General features: G+C 41.4%; 1 protein-coding gene across 14 annotated transcripts in view; it reads right to left on the reverse strand.

The window, feature by feature from the left end:
* The window catches only part of eps15l1a (epidermal growth factor receptor pathway substrate 15-like 1a), a 390,058-nt gene that overhangs the window by 154,551 nt on the left and 215,349 nt on the right, over nucleotides 1-20,158 (reverse strand). For 11 of the 14 annotated variants that reach the window (XR_006316095.1, XM_043720770.1, XM_043720772.1 and 8 more), the window contains 4 exons: nucleotides 12,583-12,753; nucleotides 10,648-10,774; nucleotides 10,474-10,527; nucleotides 7,254-7,399 (listed from right to left, as the gene is read on the reverse strand). Coding sequence is in view for 13 of the 14 variants with exons in the window: in XM_043720770.1 (XP_043576705.1) it covers nucleotides 7,254-7,399; nucleotides 10,474-10,527; nucleotides 10,648-10,774; nucleotides 12,583-12,753 (498 nt within the window). In the remaining variant the exon portion in view is untranslated. The remainder of the gene's footprint in view (nucleotides 1-7,253; nucleotides 7,400-10,473; nucleotides 10,528-10,647; nucleotides 10,775-12,582; nucleotides 12,754-20,158) is intronic. The other 3 variants (XM_043720773.1, XM_043720771.1, XM_043720768.1) reach the window with 1 other exon arrangement.

The raw sequence follows: 20,158 nt of genomic DNA on the forward strand, positions 1-20,158 counted from the left end.
ACACACTCTTCCCCAAGTGCGCGCGCGCACACACTCTTCCCCCCCAAGTGCGCGCGCACACACACTCTTCCCCGAGCGCGCGCACACACACACACTCTTCCCCGAGCGCGCGCACACATACGCACTCCCTCTCGCACGCACCCACCCCTCCTTTCATGCACGTACACACTCGCACTCTCACAGAGACATTCTCTTACTCGTGTGAGCATACACCCTCTCACACACGTATGCACCCTCTCCCTCTTTCACATACATACATGCACTCTCGCTCACATGCCCATACTCCCGCTCATGCACATGCGCACTCGATCACTTATTCTTTTGCACGCACACACGCTCTCTCTTGTGCACACACACACTCCCACTCTCATATGCAAGCAAACATGCGCTCTCTCTCAAGTATGCACATTCTCTCGCATGCGCGCACACAGTCTTGTTCTCTTATGCACGTGCACTCACGCATGTGTGTGCACTCATGCTCTCATGCACACTCCGTGTCTCGCACACAAACTCTCTCATATGCACACTCTCTCCCCCTCGCATGAACATGCACACACACTCCCACTCTCACACACACAACACACACTTGCTCTCTCGTATGTGCAGTCTCATTCTCTTGCACAGCATTCTCGTACTCTCTCACACATGCGTCCACATTCTGCCTCTCACGCACTCTTACACTCTTGCTCTCTTCATCACTATCTTCATTCTCTCTAGCGTGTGCACATTCTCTCTCTCTAGCGCGCTCACTCTCACTCTCTCTATTGCGAGCGCACTCTCTCGCTCGTTCAAGTGCCAAGAGCACACTCACTCTCTCGTGTGCATGCTCGCTCTCTCTAGTGAGTGCTCACTCTCACAGTCTCATTTTCTAGCATGCACACTATCCCTCTAGCAAGAGTGCACACTCTCACTCTCGTTCACTCCAGCATGCATGCACACACTCACTCTCCATGGCGCATCCACGCACTCTCATCCTCTCCAGCGCGCGCACACACACGCTCGCCCTCTCTTGCGCGAGCACACACACGCTCGCTCTCTTGCTCTCTCTAGCGCACACACAAACTCATTCTCTCTAGCGCGTGCTCACTCTCGCTCTCTCCAGCGTGTGTACACTTTCTTTCTCTCTCTCTCTCTCTAGCGCACCTCTCTAGCACAGGACCACTTCTGCTCTCTCTAGCATGCACACACACTCCTGCTCTCTCTAGCACATGCACACTCTTGCTCACGCTAGCATACACGTGCACTCCCACTATCTCCAGTGAACACACACACTCTCCTTCTCTCTAGTGTCCACAATAACTCTTGCTCTCTCTAGCATGCACACTCTCGCTCGCTCCCTCCCTCAAGTGGCAAGCACACTCTCGCTCTTTCTAGCATGCGCAATCTCACTCTCTCTAGCATGAGTGTGCATGCTCTCGCTCTCTCTAGCTCACGGGCACACTCTTGCTCTCCCTGGCGCACGCATACGCACTTTCCCTCACGCACTCTCGCTTTCTAGCACGCTCACTATTTCTCTAGCAAGCATACTCTCCCGCTCTCTAGCATGTGCACTCACTCTCGTTCTCTCCAGCGCGCATATGCACACACTAGCTCTCTCCAGTGCACGCTCACACACCCACTCTCTCCGGCACGCACTCACACTCGCTCTCTCTAGCGCGCACGCACACAGACATTCTCATGCACGTGCACTCACTCTCTCGCATAGACACTCGCGCCTTCTCCAGCTCACACATACACACACAAATATGCACACACTCCCTCTCTCGCCCACACACATATACATGCACACTGGGAGGTATTATTTCATTCAAGATTCTTTTCTGTCAAGAAAAATGTATCTCAACTTGAAACAGATTTGAAGCGGGACCTCACACCTAAAGTGCATTGTCTAACCTGAGATATCACTTCTTCTACATTGATAAAACCTTTAACTACCTCAGGACAAAGAATTGAAAAGAATCTGGATTTTGCATTTTAATCAGGAGTCTACTTCCTAACTGATAAAAGTATTCAACAAGGGCAGCTCATTTTAAAGTTGTTAATTCTCTGCTTATAAATATTGTGTCTTATACCTTTCTAACATACCATGCCTGAGGAAGGAGCGGAGCTCCAAAAGCTTACAATTTCAAATAAACCTGTTGAACTATTTACAATGTCATTTGTGGCAAAATTTGCATCTTTCAGATTGGTCTCTCCAGCCATCAGCAAAAGTGTAAGTGAAACTATCGTATCACAAATGGATATGTTCATTATTTCACAGGTGGAAAGATGCCAATTACAAAAATATTAAAACACCCATCTGTAATTTGTTACCTTCAGATTCAACAATTCCACTGTTTTTTGTAATTTATTTTTGCATGTGCAATATATTCATTGAACCATTCAAATTTTTTTTTCCATGATTTGTATGTAGCTTGCATGATAACTCTGTCACTTGCATTTTTGCATTTGTTTTGTCACAATACCCAATTGTACAACTTGAAATGATCTTTGTGCCTTCTATGCACTCCATATCCTCCCCTGCAATAATCCACCTGCCACTGCACCTTGATTTTTGATACATGGAAATCTCATTTAAAATACCCACCAAATTTAGATCTTTCCTCGGCTTCATGCTTTATTTCTGCAACCTTCTCCAACCCTGCAAGACCTCATCCCAGTTACCTTTGTTACCAGTGGTGCCAGTCAGCTGGAACTCGGGCATTTCTCCTCTAACCTCTCATTCTGTCTCCCACCATCTCACCTTGTAAGGCCCTGCTGAAAGCTCATCTTTTTGACCTTGGATAATTGTCTTAAAAATGTAAAAAATGTAAAAACAGCATCTGACTGCAGATGCTGGGAACCAGAGTCTAGATTAGATTGGTGCTGGAAAAGCACAGCAGTTCAGGCAGCACTGCTCCTCAGATGCTGCCTGAACTGCTGTGCTTTTCCAGCACCACTCTAATCTAATTGTCTTAAAAAGTCATTTTTCACATTTTATTAAAAAGAAACCCCTCCTAAATTCTCTTTTGGACATTTTTTCTACATAAAAGTCAAGTTATTGCTTATGTACGTAGTATTTAAAGTTAATAATCCAGAAAGCCTAGTGGTTAAGGACAGAACTGCAGTCAACCTTTACATACTTGCATACTCATTTAGAGCAATGCTCACTAAAATATGCACCACCTAACTCAATAACCAGAGTTTTAGTCTGCTTCAATTTATTGGGGTACAAGTGAATTCCTAGTTATTAGGGCAATTAAAAACAATTCATATATAATTAGCCTACAAGTAATTGGCTGTCACAGGCATTGACAATGATTTGTGGTAGCACACTGACCATCACACAAATCTGGTGAAGACAGTACACACACTCAATGAAAACATCTTGTGTCAAGCTAAGCTTTCAGAGAAGACACTGACAAAGACATTTCTGATGGAATGACAGACGTCGAGAAAGATAATTGGCACAGATTACAGCCCAAAACTAAACATCTATGAAGTGCTTCAGAGTCAAAATCCTGGGGCTAGTCAAACCCATCAATCTGAGGAAGGGCTGAGAGACTGGAGGTGGGACAAATGCATAAAATGACAAAGAAAAGTAGGCCCATCTCAGACTTTAGCACTTAATGCCACAAATGGGCCTTCTATCCAAAGTTTAATAGAGCTAATCAAGTGGCCAGTTGTCAGTCTCTTCCACATTTACTGGCATTTAGTAAGATGGAAGGGGCCCTCCACCACTTGGGGAGATTGCCAAATAAATCCTGGTATGCTTTGATTCAGACACTCTCTGGTCTGTGCCTGCTACTGATGAGATGTGGTACTGGGTCCCATTATTGAAACAGGACTGTCCTCCCAGCCTATGGGAATGTCCACCAGACCACTACTGCCTACACTGAATTGGCTCCTGGAATTTCGAACCTGTTATCAAGCACAACAGGGATTACAGTTATTCAAGATAGTCTATCTAAATCTCCACTGGTTATCTAGGGAAAGGTAATAAATGTCGTTTTGTCACAATACCCAAAAGTGGAGTGGAGAACAAAACATGGAGTATCAGCTCTAAATAGTTAATATGTACTTAGCATTTTGCATGTTTTATCATGTTAAACACAAATTATAAATGCAAGTTACTCTCTCCCATTGCAAAGTGCCAGAGTTAGAAATGTAGCAAGGATAGACTCTCACTTGGTTCAGATAGCCACCCATAACTAACATGCCGTACCCATTTTCCAGGGTCGCAACTCTGAAAAACTGACAAATCTCTTTGGGTGTCAACCCAGCTCAATAGTAGCACACATGCTGCAGAATAAATTAACAGGGAGTGCACGCTGTCCCCCAACATGCACTGGGCCTTGAGATTACCATGGCAGCTGCTTCTGGGTCCTGATAGCAGGTGGGAAAGGTGGAAATACAACACTGGGGAATTGTTTGAACCCTGTGATTCCATCTTGGGAAGAAGAATGGTGGTGATTTAAGTCAAACAAGTTTCTAAGTTTACAGCACAGAGAATCAAGGACGAAATCAAACAAGAAGTTTATCAGGATGCATGTTCAAATTTTATAGTAGCAGCCCAGGACAATCCAACAGTTTTGTACAAATCACTCTTGTATGGTAAATAATCAATGACACATTATAGAAACAGAAACTGATATAAGTGCTATTTGCAGATGGATAGATTTTGTAACTTCTTCTGATTTTATTTTAGATTTTCTGGAGTGCTCTATCTGTGCCTTTCGGTTGTAGTTATATTCATAGTAATACCAGGTGCTCCTCAGACTGGTGGGGCTCCTGCCTCATCAGCATTTCACAATATTTAATTTGAGGTTTTTCAGTTTACTGACAAAAGTCCAAACCAGTCTTAAGATAATAGACATGACTTTTAACGTTATTTCTCAGGTTGTCAAACAGGAGAAGAAATCAAAGAGCTGCGACCAGATTCCAGATGGAATTTGATCTTAATTTCATTTTAAAATTGTTCAGAGCTTGGAGAGCAACCTGAGGGAGCATTCGGCAAAACTGTACAGCTTTTACATTAGACACGTGAGCCATGGTCTTGACAGGGTTATAAACATAAATTTTATTTTTGAGGGCAAGTGAAGGTGATGACCCAAAGAAGACTTCTTGGGGCAGCAGGGATCAGAACTGTCAGCCCAAATTTTAAAGTTTTAAAAATTGTAAAATAAGTTAGCCTGCAGTCAGATATCTCAACTCAAAGCTCAAATCAGGCAATCACACATACAAGTATAATTTATTAATAGCAGGACTGGGTAATTCGGCCCCTCAAGTCTGCTCTGCAAATTGATAAGAATATCACTAATATTAAACATATTTCCAAATTTGACCAAAATATTATCTCTCTCCAGTAAGTATTGCACTAAAGTATCTTATCTAAGTATCACTTTCAGATACTACATAGAACCATAAATACAATCCTAATATATGTTACCTTGCAAGATTACCATGGGCATATGAGTGAAATTCAGATGTTCATTTTAAGTTATTTATACATATAGGCGTTAGAGAACTATAATGTCTTGTTGCACTTCTCTCACTCACTTGTACAATGAATCCCAATGGTCAGGACTTGTTTGAATGCTTAATGCATCATAAGCCTTGGAAACTATAACAATTGCTTTCAATATCATTAGAGTGTGCTACTGAAGTCTTCTGTCAGCCTCTTTAATCAATGTATCTCATCAGTTCTAACATTCACTTTCTGATTAAATAATAAAATATCCATAACTATTCACGAAATAGGTCTTTAGAAAAGACAACATATACCAAATGACTGCAGGCGGACCTAGTGAAAATTAGAGTCACTCGGCAGAAGTGAAAATGCTGAATAGTCTTAAGGTCAGTTTAGGTTCAAAACAAATGTTGAGGTTTCAACCACTTTTACAATGAGGCTGGTTTCAGTGTAATTATGAGAAACCAACTTCTGTAATCCAAATGGATATATTGGCCTGGGCGGGAGTGCATAGATTCACCACAACCAAACCAGACCAGAAGAATTAAATTTTGAAAATAGCTAAGTTTCCAATTTTCTTGTCCTAACCATCACTTCTTTACCATGAACTTCCAATCTCCTTATACCTCCATCCATCATTAGGGTGATATAAAGGATATCCGTTTCTTCCTTGTACAGAGGTCCAACCAGTTTCCATAGACTATTCCTCTGACTATTTACACATGAAACAATTTCTTCTATAAATCATCTTACTTCCTCCAAATAAAAAAAATGTTGTTTGGACAATCACATGCGAGTTATGTGGAACTTTTCTTGTTCTAGTCCTACTGAGGCTCAACTCTCTCAATAATGTTTCCAGTATTTTGATGAGTGCTTTGGTATGCATTCTCCTCTCATTCTGAACTATAACTCATTTTTGCTTCCAAACATCAAAATATCTACTCTTGGCACATCTTTTGTTTCTTTCCCTGTTCCATCATCATTCTGTAAGACTATATCTTGTCAGTTAATAGCTCCCATCTTCTGCCCTGTCAGAGGCCTTCCTTTGCCCTTGTCCTAAACACCACTTGCACAAAACCTATTACATTCTTAATGTTTCCCTGTTCTAATGAAAGGTCATTGACTTGAAACATTAATTCTGTTTCTCTTCCTTTATGTGCTGTCCAACCTACTGAGGATCTGCACGATTTTCTGTTTTACTGTACAGACTTGCTTTTTTTAAAAGATAATTTAACTGAAGAGTTTAAAATGATTAAAGGATTTAATAGGACAAGTAGAGGGATCTATTTCCTTTCAGGCACTGCGTGCAACAATTTTAAAGGTAGAGCTAGGTCATTCAAATCCGAGGACAGTAATGACTTCTGCATCCGTAGGCCAGTGGAAATCTCCTCCAAAGGCTGCTGAAACTGGGGTCAGTTGAAACTTTCAAAGATAAATAGATTCTCATTTAGATAAGTGCGTTAAGGGAAGTGGAATTTAGTTTTGTATGTAATTGAGTTATATATTGAGTTAGGATACTGATCAGCCAAGATCAAATTGAATGACAGAACTGGTTTTGGAGGATGAATAATAATCCCTTCATCTTTGTATGTTGCCAATTTTGTTCCTTGTCTAGAGGATGAAATCTGATTCTTATTTTCTAGCAACAGATTCACAGGCTTAGGAGCAATTAAAAAGACCAGATTTAGCAACACAAATATGGGGAGGCTACCAATGGACACACATCTCTGAAAAAAGTATCTGCATTAAAGGAGCTTCCACACCTTTGATTAAAATCAAATTAGCGCTTTGAAATCACACTTACTTTAGGTGGCACGGTGGGCTCTCTGCTGAAAGGGTCAGTGGATGAAGATGTGAAAGGATCACTCTTTGACGGTTTCTTGAAGAACTCATCAGATGATACATTATGGAAGGGATCACTTTCTTTAAATGGATCGGCACCAAATGGATCTGTACAGAAATCCAAGGTCAAAAGGAGCTAGATTGAGCACATGACTGCAGGATGTGACTTCAAACTAAAGATGAAAAGCTGAAAATGTATGATGAGGAAACATGCAGGCCATCAGCAATCTCTGCCTAAAATGGAAAAAGGTTACGGAGGGTGCTGGAAATCTGGAAACATTCAGCTAGTCACTGGAAAGAAAACCAATAAAATCTTCAGAGCAGGGCTAATATAACATTGATCGGAAGTGTGTTTTTCTCAAAACAGATTTCATTTGACATATACACAGAAAACGTTAGAGAAACTCAGCAGGTCTGGCAGCATCTGGAGAGAGAGAAATGGAGCCAACAACTTTTCCCTCAGATTGGACTCAAAATGATAATTCTCATTCTCTCTCTCCAGATGCTGTCAGACCTGCAGAGTTTCTTCAGCATTCTGTGTTTGCTTCAGGTTTCCAACATCAACAGTAATTTGTCTTTAGTCCATTTGACACATCAAAGGTTTTCAGCATTTTAGCTTCTTTTTTAACAATAAGAATTATTGGCCAAACTAAGCCCACTTAGACTAACTAGTTTGGTTATGCTACTGTACCTGAAGTACTGACATGTATAATAACCTCCGGAAAACAAAAAAAAGTTGACCAATTAATTCAAATTCAAAGGCTAAAAGATTTTGAATTCTAAAGGCGTCATTCCTTCAATCATACTTGCTTTACTAGGGGCCATTTAGTGGTATCTGATTTCTCAATACAATAGATGGGTAGATCCTTAAGGCAAGATGATGTAGCAGCTAAAATAGGTCATTCAGCCCATTCAGGCAGCTTCGCTATTTCATGAGATCACGGCTGATCTGAAAATCCTCAATTTCACTTTCTTTCCTTTACCCCATAACCTTTGATTCCCATACCGATTAAAAACCTGTCGTTCTCAGTCTTGAACACACTTAACAACCCAACATCTTTAGCTCTCTGTACTAAAGAATTCCACAGATTCACGACCCACAGTGAAGAAATTCTTTTCATCTCTAGCTTAAAAGGACAACACCTTAATCTGAGAAGGTGCCCTCTGGTCCCATGAGTTGGAGGTGCCAGTGTTGGAGTGGGGTGTACAAAGTTCAAAATCACGTAACACCAGGTTATAGTCCAACAGATTTATTTAGAAGCACTAGCTTTCAGAGTGCTGCTCCTTCATCAGGTGGTTGAGGAGTATAAGGTCATAAGACATAAAATTTATAGCAAAAGTATACAGTGTGATGTAACTGAAATTATATATTGAAAAACACCTGGATTGTTTGTTAAGTCTCTCATCTTTTAGAATGAACATGTTGGTTTCAATTCTTTCATATGTAAATCGCGGAACATTTAAAAATTACATTCTCAAGTGAACTTTAACAATTGGTGTCATGTCGGCCCTGATGACGAATTTAAGGTGTGAGGTGCCCTGTGTGACACTGTCTGTGCCACAACGGTCAGACTGATTCTAATCTAAAAAATGGATTTACAGAATCTTACATGGATCATGCAGTTTTTGAGCAAAGTAAAATGTAATTCTGCAAGTACAAATTAACCCACAAACTTATACGTGTATGCGTGCATATGGGTGGGCATACAGACACTCTTAACTCCCACCATCCCCCACACCCACATGCACGCATACACATATAAGTTTGTGGGGTGAATTTGTACTTGCAGAATTACATTTTACTTTGCTCAAAAACTGCATAAATCCATGTAAGATTCTGTAAATCCATTTTTTAGATTAGAATCAGTCTGACCGTTGTGGCACAGACAGTGTCACACGGGGCACCTCACACCTTAAATGCATCATCAGGGCCGACATGACACAAATTATTAAAGTTCACTTGAGAATGTAATTTTTAAATGTTCCACGATTTACATATGAAAGAACTGAAACCAACATGTTCATTCTAAAAGATGAGAGACTTAACAAACAATCCAGATCTTTTTAAATATAAAATTTCAGTTACATTACACTGTAAACCTTTGCTATAAATTCTGTGTCATACGAGTTTATATTCCACAACCACCTGATGAAGGAGCAGCACTCCGAAAGCTAGTGCTTCTAAATAAACCTGTTGGACTATGACCTGTTGTTATGTGATTTTTAACCTCTGGTCCTAGACCTTCCAGTAAAAGGAAACAATCATTCTGCATTTATCCTCAACTAAATGTTTTTAAAGCTAAGATAGATAACTTTTTGCACAGAAAAGGAATGAAAGGTTCATGGTGAGAGGGTGAAGTTGATCTGAGGCTACGAAAAGATAGCCATGCTCTTAATGAATGGTAGATCAGGCTCGAATGGCCAAATGACCTACTCTTGCTGCTGCTTCTTATATTCTTATCTCATTATATTCATAAGTCCCCTAAAAATATAAGAATTCTACATGTTTCAATAAGGTTGCTTCTCATTCTTCTGAACTCTGCTGAGTACAGGCTGTAACTACCTAACCTCATCTCATAAATCAGTCCCCCCACTATCAACAAAATCAGCCCAACGAACCTTCTCTGTACTGCCTCCAGTGCCGGAGGATCTTTCCTTGGATAAGAGGCCTAAAACTATTCATACCATTCCAGCTGTGGCTTAACTAGTGCCTTGTAAAGTTTTAGCAAGACTTCCCTATATTCCACTCCCTTTGAAATAAAGGTTAACATTCCGTTTGTCTTCCCTATTCCCTGCTGAACTTGGATACTAACATTTTAACGTTTATGCACAAGACTATCAAATCCCTCTGTTCAATAGCTTTCTGCAGTCTTTATCTATTTTAAATAATATTTAACTCCTGCATTCTTCCTGACGAAGTGCATAACTTCACATTTTTCCATGAGAGGCTTCCAGTTGAGAGATTCAGAAAAAAAACTAATCAAGCTGGTGCTAATTCCAATATTTCTAGAACATGATGGGAAAGTATGTTGGGGATGGAACAGAAAAGGGAGCTTGAGCCACATTAGAAGTCAGAAAGGTAACTTCAAATGTGCACTGCAATGAAAGAGCACAACAGGAGGCTGGGGAATGGCTGTATGTCAGGTACTGAGGAAACAGAAGCTGAATTCTAACTATCATACCTGTTGCAGCAGCTGCCTGTTGTTGGGCAAAAGGGTCATTTTGGAATGGATCACCTGCTCAAGAAACACAAAGAATACAAATAAAACTTGGTTAAATTGATTCATTAATGCACACTGATGGTTCGGAAATATACTACCCCATCTTTTCTCTTTCAAAAATTACAATCTACTCACTATCTTTGAATGGATCAGCTCCTTTGAATGGATCTGTCTTGAAAGGATCTTCTGACTGAAATGGGTCTGTGTGCAGTTCTTGAACATTATTATTGAACGGTGATGCTTTGCCTCTGAAGGGATCATCCTGAATACAAAATAAACTTCAATCTATTTCCAGTGCAGAAGCTCGCTGATAATCATCATATAAACACACTTGCATTCTCTATATTTGATTTTATCAAATTGCAAAACAACATGTTTTTGTCCAAATTGAATGGTTCAGGCAATTCAGTCGTCCATAAAGTCTTCACACATTTCCTTGCTTGACACTGCTCTCTTCAAACAGCATCTTCCTTGCTTTTACTCACCTTTCCCAAGCATGCTGTTGTCTCTTGGTTAGGATTAAGTCTATCAATTCTAATCAACTGAAGGGGTATAACAGTACGATCCTTTCGGTCAGGGTGGTGGGGCAAATTACAAACATTTGTACATTACACAGAAAATAACTAACATGGTTATTTGTCAAAATGATCCCAAATGACTGCAGGAGTAAATGGGGCACAGGAGCAGAGAGGGGTGAACACATGGATGTCAGATGAAAATTAAAGTGGAGAAATGTGAGGTGGTACAGTTTAGATTTTAGACACAAGAGATGTAAAGTATAAAGGCAAACAGGAACAAAGCTATAAAAGGTTTCAGATTAGGCTTTGGTTAGAATAGTGTCTAGATATGGGCACCTTACTTCAGAAAGCTTGTCGAGGCCATGGAAATAGAGTGCAGTGGAGATTTCGCATGCTGGTCCCAGAGATGAGAAGCTTAACTTTACAGGAGAGACTAAAGAAACTGGGATTTTCTTCTCTAAAAGAGAGAGAAGATCACGAAGAGGAACTCGAATTCTGAAGTTTTGATGAGGTAAATCAAGGAAATCTATTTCTACTGGTCAATGAGTCTGCAACAAAAAGCATATATTTAACATTAGCACAAAAACTCAAAGGGAAGGGTTGGGAGGAATGTCTTTTATGAAAATATCAAAGCATTGTTTGGAATAGAATGCCCTATGAGAAACAGCAGAGAAGCAAAACCAATAAGGTATCCACCTTATTAAAATTTTTACGGCTGGACACAACTTCCCATTTGCAAAACCTTACAGTCTGATTTCATGATTCCGTGAGATTTATGTTATTACTTTGTCAATATTTATGATGAAAACAGATTGCATTAATTTGTCACACTGTGAAAGATATCCTGCCAGGAGTATTAATACCTCAGTGTAACACTGCTAGGTCACAACAGTCCTTGTGCAACAAGCTGACTTTATGTGCCTTAGGTTTTACTTACTTGACCATAAACAACATTAGGACAGAATGTATGACTATGACAGACATAAATATTTATATAATAGTATTCTGTAATTGATTAAAAGTCTTACAGCGCATGTGGGTCCATATATCTCTCATCTTCTTACCTTACACACACACAGTTAAAGCTTCAGGTGATGGTCCAGTTAAAGATTGGCTAGTAGCTTTCAAGGGCTAAATATGTGAAAAATAATCCAAATAAATCTCCCTTTCAGACAAGCCTCATAGATATGATGAGCCTCATGGTCTCTATTAATGTTGTTAAATTATGATTGATCAATGCAGATTTGATGGGCTAAATGGCCTCTTTCCACACTGTAGGGATGCTGTGACTACTGCTTTGGAAATAACAACAAGAAAAGGTCGGTAGAATATTGCTTGCTGAAATAGAAATAGTGTTCAATGCAAGCAGATAGAATCATTTCAAATATATATATTGGAGTTCTTTTGGCCAAAGAGCAAGCAACGATCTGCTTTTGCTGGACTGTTCCTTTGTAAGAATTTTCTTTCAGCGGTGAGAGGGTGATAAAGAAGAGGAGAGTAAAGGACAAAATAAAGCCGATGAAATAACTCTACTGTGTGTCTCCCTACCCACCATTGTTGCAAAGCCGCTGTCTCTCTCTGCGAGGCCATCACTCATGTCTGCCAGGTTAGTCATGCTCCCACCATGATCAGTTAATGAGCCGTTCAATGTATTGCTGTACTGGTCAATGTTTTTACTAACTTCCTGCTGTGAGTCTTGTAATTGGGACAGTTTACTTCTTGCCTAGAGATATGAGAGAATAAGGGATCACATTAGTAACTTAACATAAGGTGCTCAATATAAATACAATATTTAAATTAGAAACAAAGACTGCTATTTATATATTATAGCACTTTTTATGACCACATGCTTTTTCAAATTGTTTACAGTCAATGAAGTACTTTTGAAATGCAGTCACTGTTGTAGTGCAAAGACTGGAGCTGCAAACTTTCACACAGCAAACTCTCACAAACAATGTGATCATGACCAGATAATCTGTTTGATTTCTACAGAGAGATAAGTATTGTCCAGAAAACAAGTATAACTGCCCTACACTAATTTGAAATAATGGCGTGGCACTTCCAACTGTCCAGCACTCCCTCAGTGTGGCACTTGGGTCTCAACCTTGACTAATGCGCTCGAGCCGAGGATGGAAACTGAACCCAGAACCTTGTGACTCCAAGAGTCATGGCTGAAAGAGTAGATACAAAGACAGTTCAGAAGGACATAAATGCACTGTGTTTGGTAGCAGGTAGCAGGAAACTGCAACTAATCTTACAATCCTTAAAGATGCAGAAAGTGAGTGATATCATTTATAGTATTGGTGGACAGATACCAATGCAATGTAAAGCATTAGTCGTATACTGCCATATTACCCGCCTTTACCACATGTTAAAGTTTGAAAGTAATATCACATAACACTACATAAGTGCTAATGCTAGGCAAATAGGTGAAGCTGTGCTGTCCCCAAGTGGCAAGTTTGCATTACTGCACATTTGTAAACAATGCAAGTTAACAGCTGGGCTGTCTAAACAGTGCATAACACAAAAACTGTGACCTCTCATTTGCTAAGAACTTCTTGGGATTTTTATAATAATTACAAATGAGATCACAGCTAATTACTGAAGAAAACAGCACAGATAACCTCCACAAGCCAATAAAATCAACAGAAAGATACAAGATTTACAAGATGTAAAATTTCATTTTTCACTTTGCTTCAAAGTTTGACTCTCAGTCTGTCCCTCAGTACTTTTTTAAAATTCATTCCATTTGTTTTTCATTGCATTTCCACCTCTTGCATTCCTTCTTACCACACACCAGCTTCAGCACACATATTCCTTCTTATCACTGCTTCCCCCATTCCGCACTCAATTCTCTAAGCTACCATAGACACTCATCTGCAACCCACGCACGACAGTAACTGCACAACAAGACCTTGCTGATCTGTTCCTTTGCCATTATGGAACAATTCAGTCCATCAAAACATTATTTTCACAACTCAAACACTTTGCAGAAAGAAAACAAACTATTGTCTAAAGCAAACAGCACACAGTTCCAACTGCACAATTTGTCCAGCTGCTTGCATTCTCTGTTTTGCTAACTGTGTTAAAGCTGCTAGGTTCATTTCTTGACTGCGTTAGAGCAGAACAACATTTATTTTGTGACTCTGACTTAGAGAATCCTTTAAACACTTCAGGGAGGAAGGCAGAAAGTACAAGATAAAAGGAGATAAAGATGTACAGCCAGGGAGATAGCCAAAAATTGGGCTCTGGAGATTCTACTAAAAGAAAGTGAACAGGGGTAGAGGGACAACTTGAGAAGTCACATGACACCAGGTCATAGTCCAAAACAGAACACAAAGCTTTTAACCTCTTTGTTGCCGGACAAATCTGCGCCAGGCCTGCCTTAATTTATTAAACCGGTAACCTTCTTTTAAACAGATCGCACTCTAGTGATTCTTTTGACCGTTCTCGAACCAAGGAGCCCCTCTGGAGGGGTCCATACCTTCATTTTAATCATGTCATCTTATTACATTTGATTGATCTTTTCTTGTCATTAAGGCAAAAACAATACAAATAATGTGTAATTTTTGAATGCAATTGCACAATTTCGCCACGGAGCACAGAAGCTTTAACCTCTGTGTTGCTGGACAGATTTGCATCAGGCTGCCTTATTTTATTAAAGTGGTAACCTTGCTTTAAACAGATCGTACTCCTAGTGATTCTTTTGACCAATCTTGAACCAAGAGGCCTTTTTGGAGGGGCCCATTTCTTCATTTGGTAAAAGAGCTAAGCATCCTCCAAGGTGGACTTCTAGATCGCAACAAGGTAGAATCGCCGAGTAGAGACGGATAGCCAGGTTTCGTACCCATGAAGATGGCCTCAACAGTGATCTTGGGTTTGTGTTGTGCGACAGGTGACACCGCCACACTGTTCTGTATCTATACAATCTTCCTTACTGTACTGTTTTGACAGCATCACTGTGATAAATTGTTATGATCTCTTTACCTTAAATAGTTTGTCCAGTTTTAAATTAATTATTGCACACTTTGACACACACACGTGCACGCAGACACACTCGCATAAACATACTCGTGCGCACACACTCTCTCTAGCACACACATGCTCTCGCACTCTCTCAAGTGCACTCACACACACATATGCCCTCCATCCAAATACACACAAAATCTATGGGGTGAATCATTTCATCCAAGGTGTTTGTTTATTTGCAGGTACATTCTATTTTGTTCAAGAAAAACACAATTTTTAGTCAATGTGGCATCTCATAAATTCCAGCTTTCAGAATAAAACAAGCCTGATTCCAGGCTAAAACTGAGACAGATTCTGAACAAAGCTTCACACCTATAATTTAGTGTCAGACTTGGGATATCACCTTTTGTATATTCCTATTGCTCTGCCTGGTTGTCATGACAGGACATTCTGGATTAGTGGTGCTGGAAGAGCACAGCAGTTCAGGCAGCACCCGAGGAGCAATAAAATTGACGTTTCGGACAAAAGCCCTTCATCAGGACCAATTGACTTTAGAAACACTTTATGCACTGTGTTAACATTCTTGGTCACCTGCAGAGATATATTATCTGACACTCCACTCATACCAGTTATATGATCTTTTGATCTCTCTGCCTATATACTCTGTATGTGTGCCCTGCTCTCTCACCACACCTGATGAAGGGGCTGCGCTTTGAAAGCTTCTGTGATTTCAAATCAGCCTGTTGGACTATAACCGGGTGTCATGTGACTTCTGATATTGTCCATCCCAGTCCAATACTGGCACCTCCACATCAGGATAGAGGGAGCTGGATTGGGGTCTTGAGATGAATACAGTAGGTCAATGAAGATCTGAATGGACAAGGTGATCGAGGAGCAGTCTGGATAACACTTTACCTAAAAAAGTTGGAATTAAAAATCTAATGACGTCCATGAATGCATCATCAATTGTAATAAAAAACTCAACTGATTCTCTGATGTTCTTCAGGTAAGGAAACTGTGACCCTGACCAAATGTGACTCCAAACTGCCCTCTGAAGTGGCTTTACAAGCATTGAGTCATATTAACACTAGAAATGTAAAAAGAAATAAAACCAGACAGACCACCTGGTATTAATGCACCAGAAACAGCAGTAGCAAACACAGCCCCATTGAGTATGCAAAGTCCTCCTTACTAACATCTGAGGGCTCGTGTCAAAATTGGGAGAGCTTATCTCATAGACTAGTCAAGCAATCATAACCCACACGATGTCCCAGACAGAACTATCACTATCCTTGAGAATGTCCTGTCCCATAGTGGTATACACTCAGGAGGCAGTTGCCTATGAGTTCACACCATTGATTCAGACTCACAAAGTCTCATGACACCAGGTCAAGCATGGGTGAGGAAGCTTTCCACTGCTTATCACATATGGCACACCCCATTCAGCTGCTGAATCAGTACTCCACGGTTGTAAACACCAACTGGAGAAAGCACCGAGGGTGGCAAGGGCACAGAATGTATACTGGATGGGGGACTTCAAATGGTCACCATCAAGAGTGGCCCAGCAGCACCACCACTGATCAAGGTGGCCATGCTCTAAAGGTCATAGCTGCTAGACTGGGTCTGCAGCACATCATAGAGTCATGGAGTCCTACAGCATGGAGACAGACCCTTCGGCCCAAACTGGTCTATGCTGACCAAAATATTTATCCACGTTAACCCCATTTCCCTGCACTTGGCCCATATCCTAAACCTTTCCTATCCATGTATTTGTCCAAATGCTTTTTAAATGTTGTTAATGTACCCGCCTCAACTATAGAATTATGATGTTATGGCCATACAGAGACTTGGATATCACAGGAGCAGGAATGGTTGTTGGACGTTCCAGGGTTTAGATGTTCAAAAGGAACTTCGTGGAAAGTAAAGGAGATGGAGGAGTGGCATTGTTAATCAGGGATAAGAGCACAACTGCAGAAAGGGAGATCGTTGAGGAGAGTTGGTCTATATTGTCCATATGGAAGTCAGAAACAGGAAAGGAGCAGTCACTTTATTGGGAGTTTTCCACAGGCCTCCCATTAGCAACAGAGACACAGAGGAGCAGATTGGGAGGCAGATTTTGGAAACCTGTAGAAGTAACAGGGTTTTTATCATGGGTGACTTTAACTTACCTAATATTGATTCAAACCGACTTACTTCGGATGGAGCAGTTTTTGTCAGATGTGTCCAGAAAGGGTTCCTGACGCAGTATTTGGATAGGTTGATTAGAGGGGAGGCCATATTGGACTTGGTGTCGAGAGTGTGGTGCTTGAAAAGCACAGCAGGTCAGGCAACACCCGAGGAGCAAGAGAATCAACGTTTTGGACAGAAGCCCTTCATAAGCCTTTCTCAAGCATGTGCAGTCCTCACTTTCTCCATATTGGACTTGGTACTTGTCAACGAACTATGCCAGGTGTCAGATCTCTTGGAGAGCATTTCAGCGATAGTGATCCCAACTCCATGATCTGTATTATACTCATGGAAAGGGATAGGAGCAGATGGTATGGGAAAGTTTTTAATTGGGGGAGGGAGAATGGGGCCAGCCAATCCTGCATCCAGAATGCCAAATTTCCCAGTATGCCATGCCTCCTTACTTTCAGAATAAGCCTACCATGGGGAACCTTATCAAACATCTTGCTCAAAAGAATGTACACCACATCAATTGCTCTACCTTCATCAATGTGTTTTGTCACATCCTCAAAGAATTTGTTAAGGTTTGAGAGGCATGACCTGCCCCTCTCTAACCAAACTATGGTTTTTCAAGTACGGTGGCATAGTTGTTAGCACTGCTGCCTCACAGCGCCAGAGACCCGGGTTCAATTCCCGCCTCAGGCGACTGACTGTGTGGAGTTTGCACGTTCTCCCCATGTCTGCATGGGTTTCCTCCGGGTGCTCCGGTTTCCTCCCACAGTCCAAAGATGTGCAGGTCAGGTGAATTGGCCATGCTAAATTGCCCGTAGTGTTAGGTAAGGGGTACCTGTAGGGGTATGGGTGGGTTGCGCTTCGGCGGGTCGGTGTGGACTTGTTGGGCCGAAGGGCCTGTTTCCACACTGTAAGTAATCTAATCTAATCTAATCATAAATCCTATCTCTCAGAATCTACTCCAATACTTTGCCCCTCACAGACGTAAGACTGGTCTGTAATTCCCAGCGTTATCCCTATTCCCTTTCTTGATCAATCATCTGGCACTACTCCAGTGGACAGTAAGAACGCAAATATCATTGCCAAAGGCACAATCTCTTCCCTCACTTCCTGTAGTACCTGGGTGTATCCTGTTTGATCCAATGGATTTATCTATCCTTACGTTTTTCAAAATTTTTAGCACGTCCTCCTTCCCAACGTCATCCTGTTCTAGCAAAACAATCTGTTTCATGCTGTCCTCAAAAATGTCAAGATTCTTCTCAGTACAGAAACAAAGTATTCATTAAGGACCTCTTTTACTTCCTCTGACTCCAGGCATACGTTCCCTCCACTATTCCTGATCTGCCCTACTCTCACTCAGGTCAATTTCTTGCTCCTCGTGTAAGTGGAGAATGCCTTGGGGTTTTCCTTAATCCTACCCACCAAGGCTTTTCCATGCCCCCTTCTTGCTCTCATAAATCCATTCATAGAACATAGAACAATACAGCGCAGAACAGGCCCTTCGGCCCTCGATGTTGCGCCGACCTGTGAACTATTCTCAGCTCGTCCCCCTACACTATCCCATCATCATCCATGTGCTTATCCTAGGATTGTTTAAATCTCCCTAATGTGGCTGAGTTGATTATATTGGCAGGTAGGGCATTCAATGCCCTTATCACTCTCTGAGTAAAGAACCTGTCTCTGACATCTGTCTTAAATCTATCACCCCTCAATTTGTAGTTATGCCCCCTCGTACAAGCTGGGGCTTGTTCAGTTCTGTCCTGGCTACCTTGTAACCCTCTACAGCCCTGCCTGATCCTTGCCTCCTCAACCTTAAGAAAGCTTCCTTCTTGCTCTTGACTAGATGTTCCACATCCCTTGCCACCCATGGTTCCTTCAACCTGCTATTCCTTCCTTGCCTCAATGGGAGAAACCTATCCACCACAATCAGCAGTTACTTCCTCAACAACCTCCACATTTCTGTCGTGCATTTTCCTGAGAACCATCAGACGGAAAGTATTCAGCCTGGAGTTCAGTGACCGAGTGTTCCATAGGGACCAGCAGTGTTCTGGGACTTCTGCTCTTTGTGATTTTTATAAATAACTTGGATGAGGAAGTGGAAAGGAGGTTAGTAAGTTTGCCAATGACATGAAGGTTGGTGGAGTTGTGGATGGCGTGGAGGGCTGTTGTAGGTTGCAACAGACATTGACAGGGTGCAGAACTAGGCTGAGAAGCGGCAGATGGAGTTCAGCCTAGAAAAGGGTGAAGTTATTCACTTTGGAAAGCTAGATTTGAATGCGAATACAGGGTTCCAGGCAGGATTCTTGGCAGTGTGAAAGAACAGAGGTATCTTGGGGTCCACGTCCATAGATCCCTCAAAGTTGCCACGCAAGTTGATAGGGTGTTGGGTTTCATTAGCAGGGGGTTTGAGTTTAAGAGCTGCGATAAGCTGCAGCTCTATAAAGTCCTGGTTAGACCACACTTGGAATATTGTGTTCTGTTCTAGTCGCCTCATTTTAGGAAAAATGTGGAAGCTTTAGAGAGGGTGCAGAGGAGATTTACCAGGATTCTGCTTGGACCAGAGGTCATGTCTTATGAAGGAAGGGTGAGGAAGTGGAAAGGAGGTTAGTAAGTTTGCCAATGACATGAAGGTTGGTGGAGTTGTGGATGGCGTGGAGGGCTGTTGGAGGTTGCAACAGACATTGAACAGGGTGCAGAACTAGGCTGAGAAGCGGCAGATGGAGTTCAACATAGAAAAGGGTTTTCTCATTGAAGCAAAGAAGGTTGAGAAGTGACTTGATGGAGGAGTATAAGATGTTGAGGCGCATAAATGGAGTGGATAGCCAGATACTTTTTCCGATGGCAAAATGTCTATCACAGGGAGTGTAATTTTAATTGGAGAAAGATTTAGCGGAGATATCAGAGGTAGGTTTTTTCCACAGAGTGGTGGGTGCATGGAATGCATTGTTAGTAGTGGTGGTAGAGTCAGATACATTAGGGAC

Source organism: Chiloscyllium plagiosum, chromosome 31 (genome assembly GCF_004010195.1).
Source record: "Chiloscyllium plagiosum isolate BGI_BamShark_2017 chromosome 31, ASM401019v2, whole genome shotgun sequence".
Lineage (NCBI taxonomy): Eukaryota > Metazoa > Chordata > Chondrichthyes > Orectolobiformes > Hemiscylliidae > Chiloscyllium > Chiloscyllium plagiosum.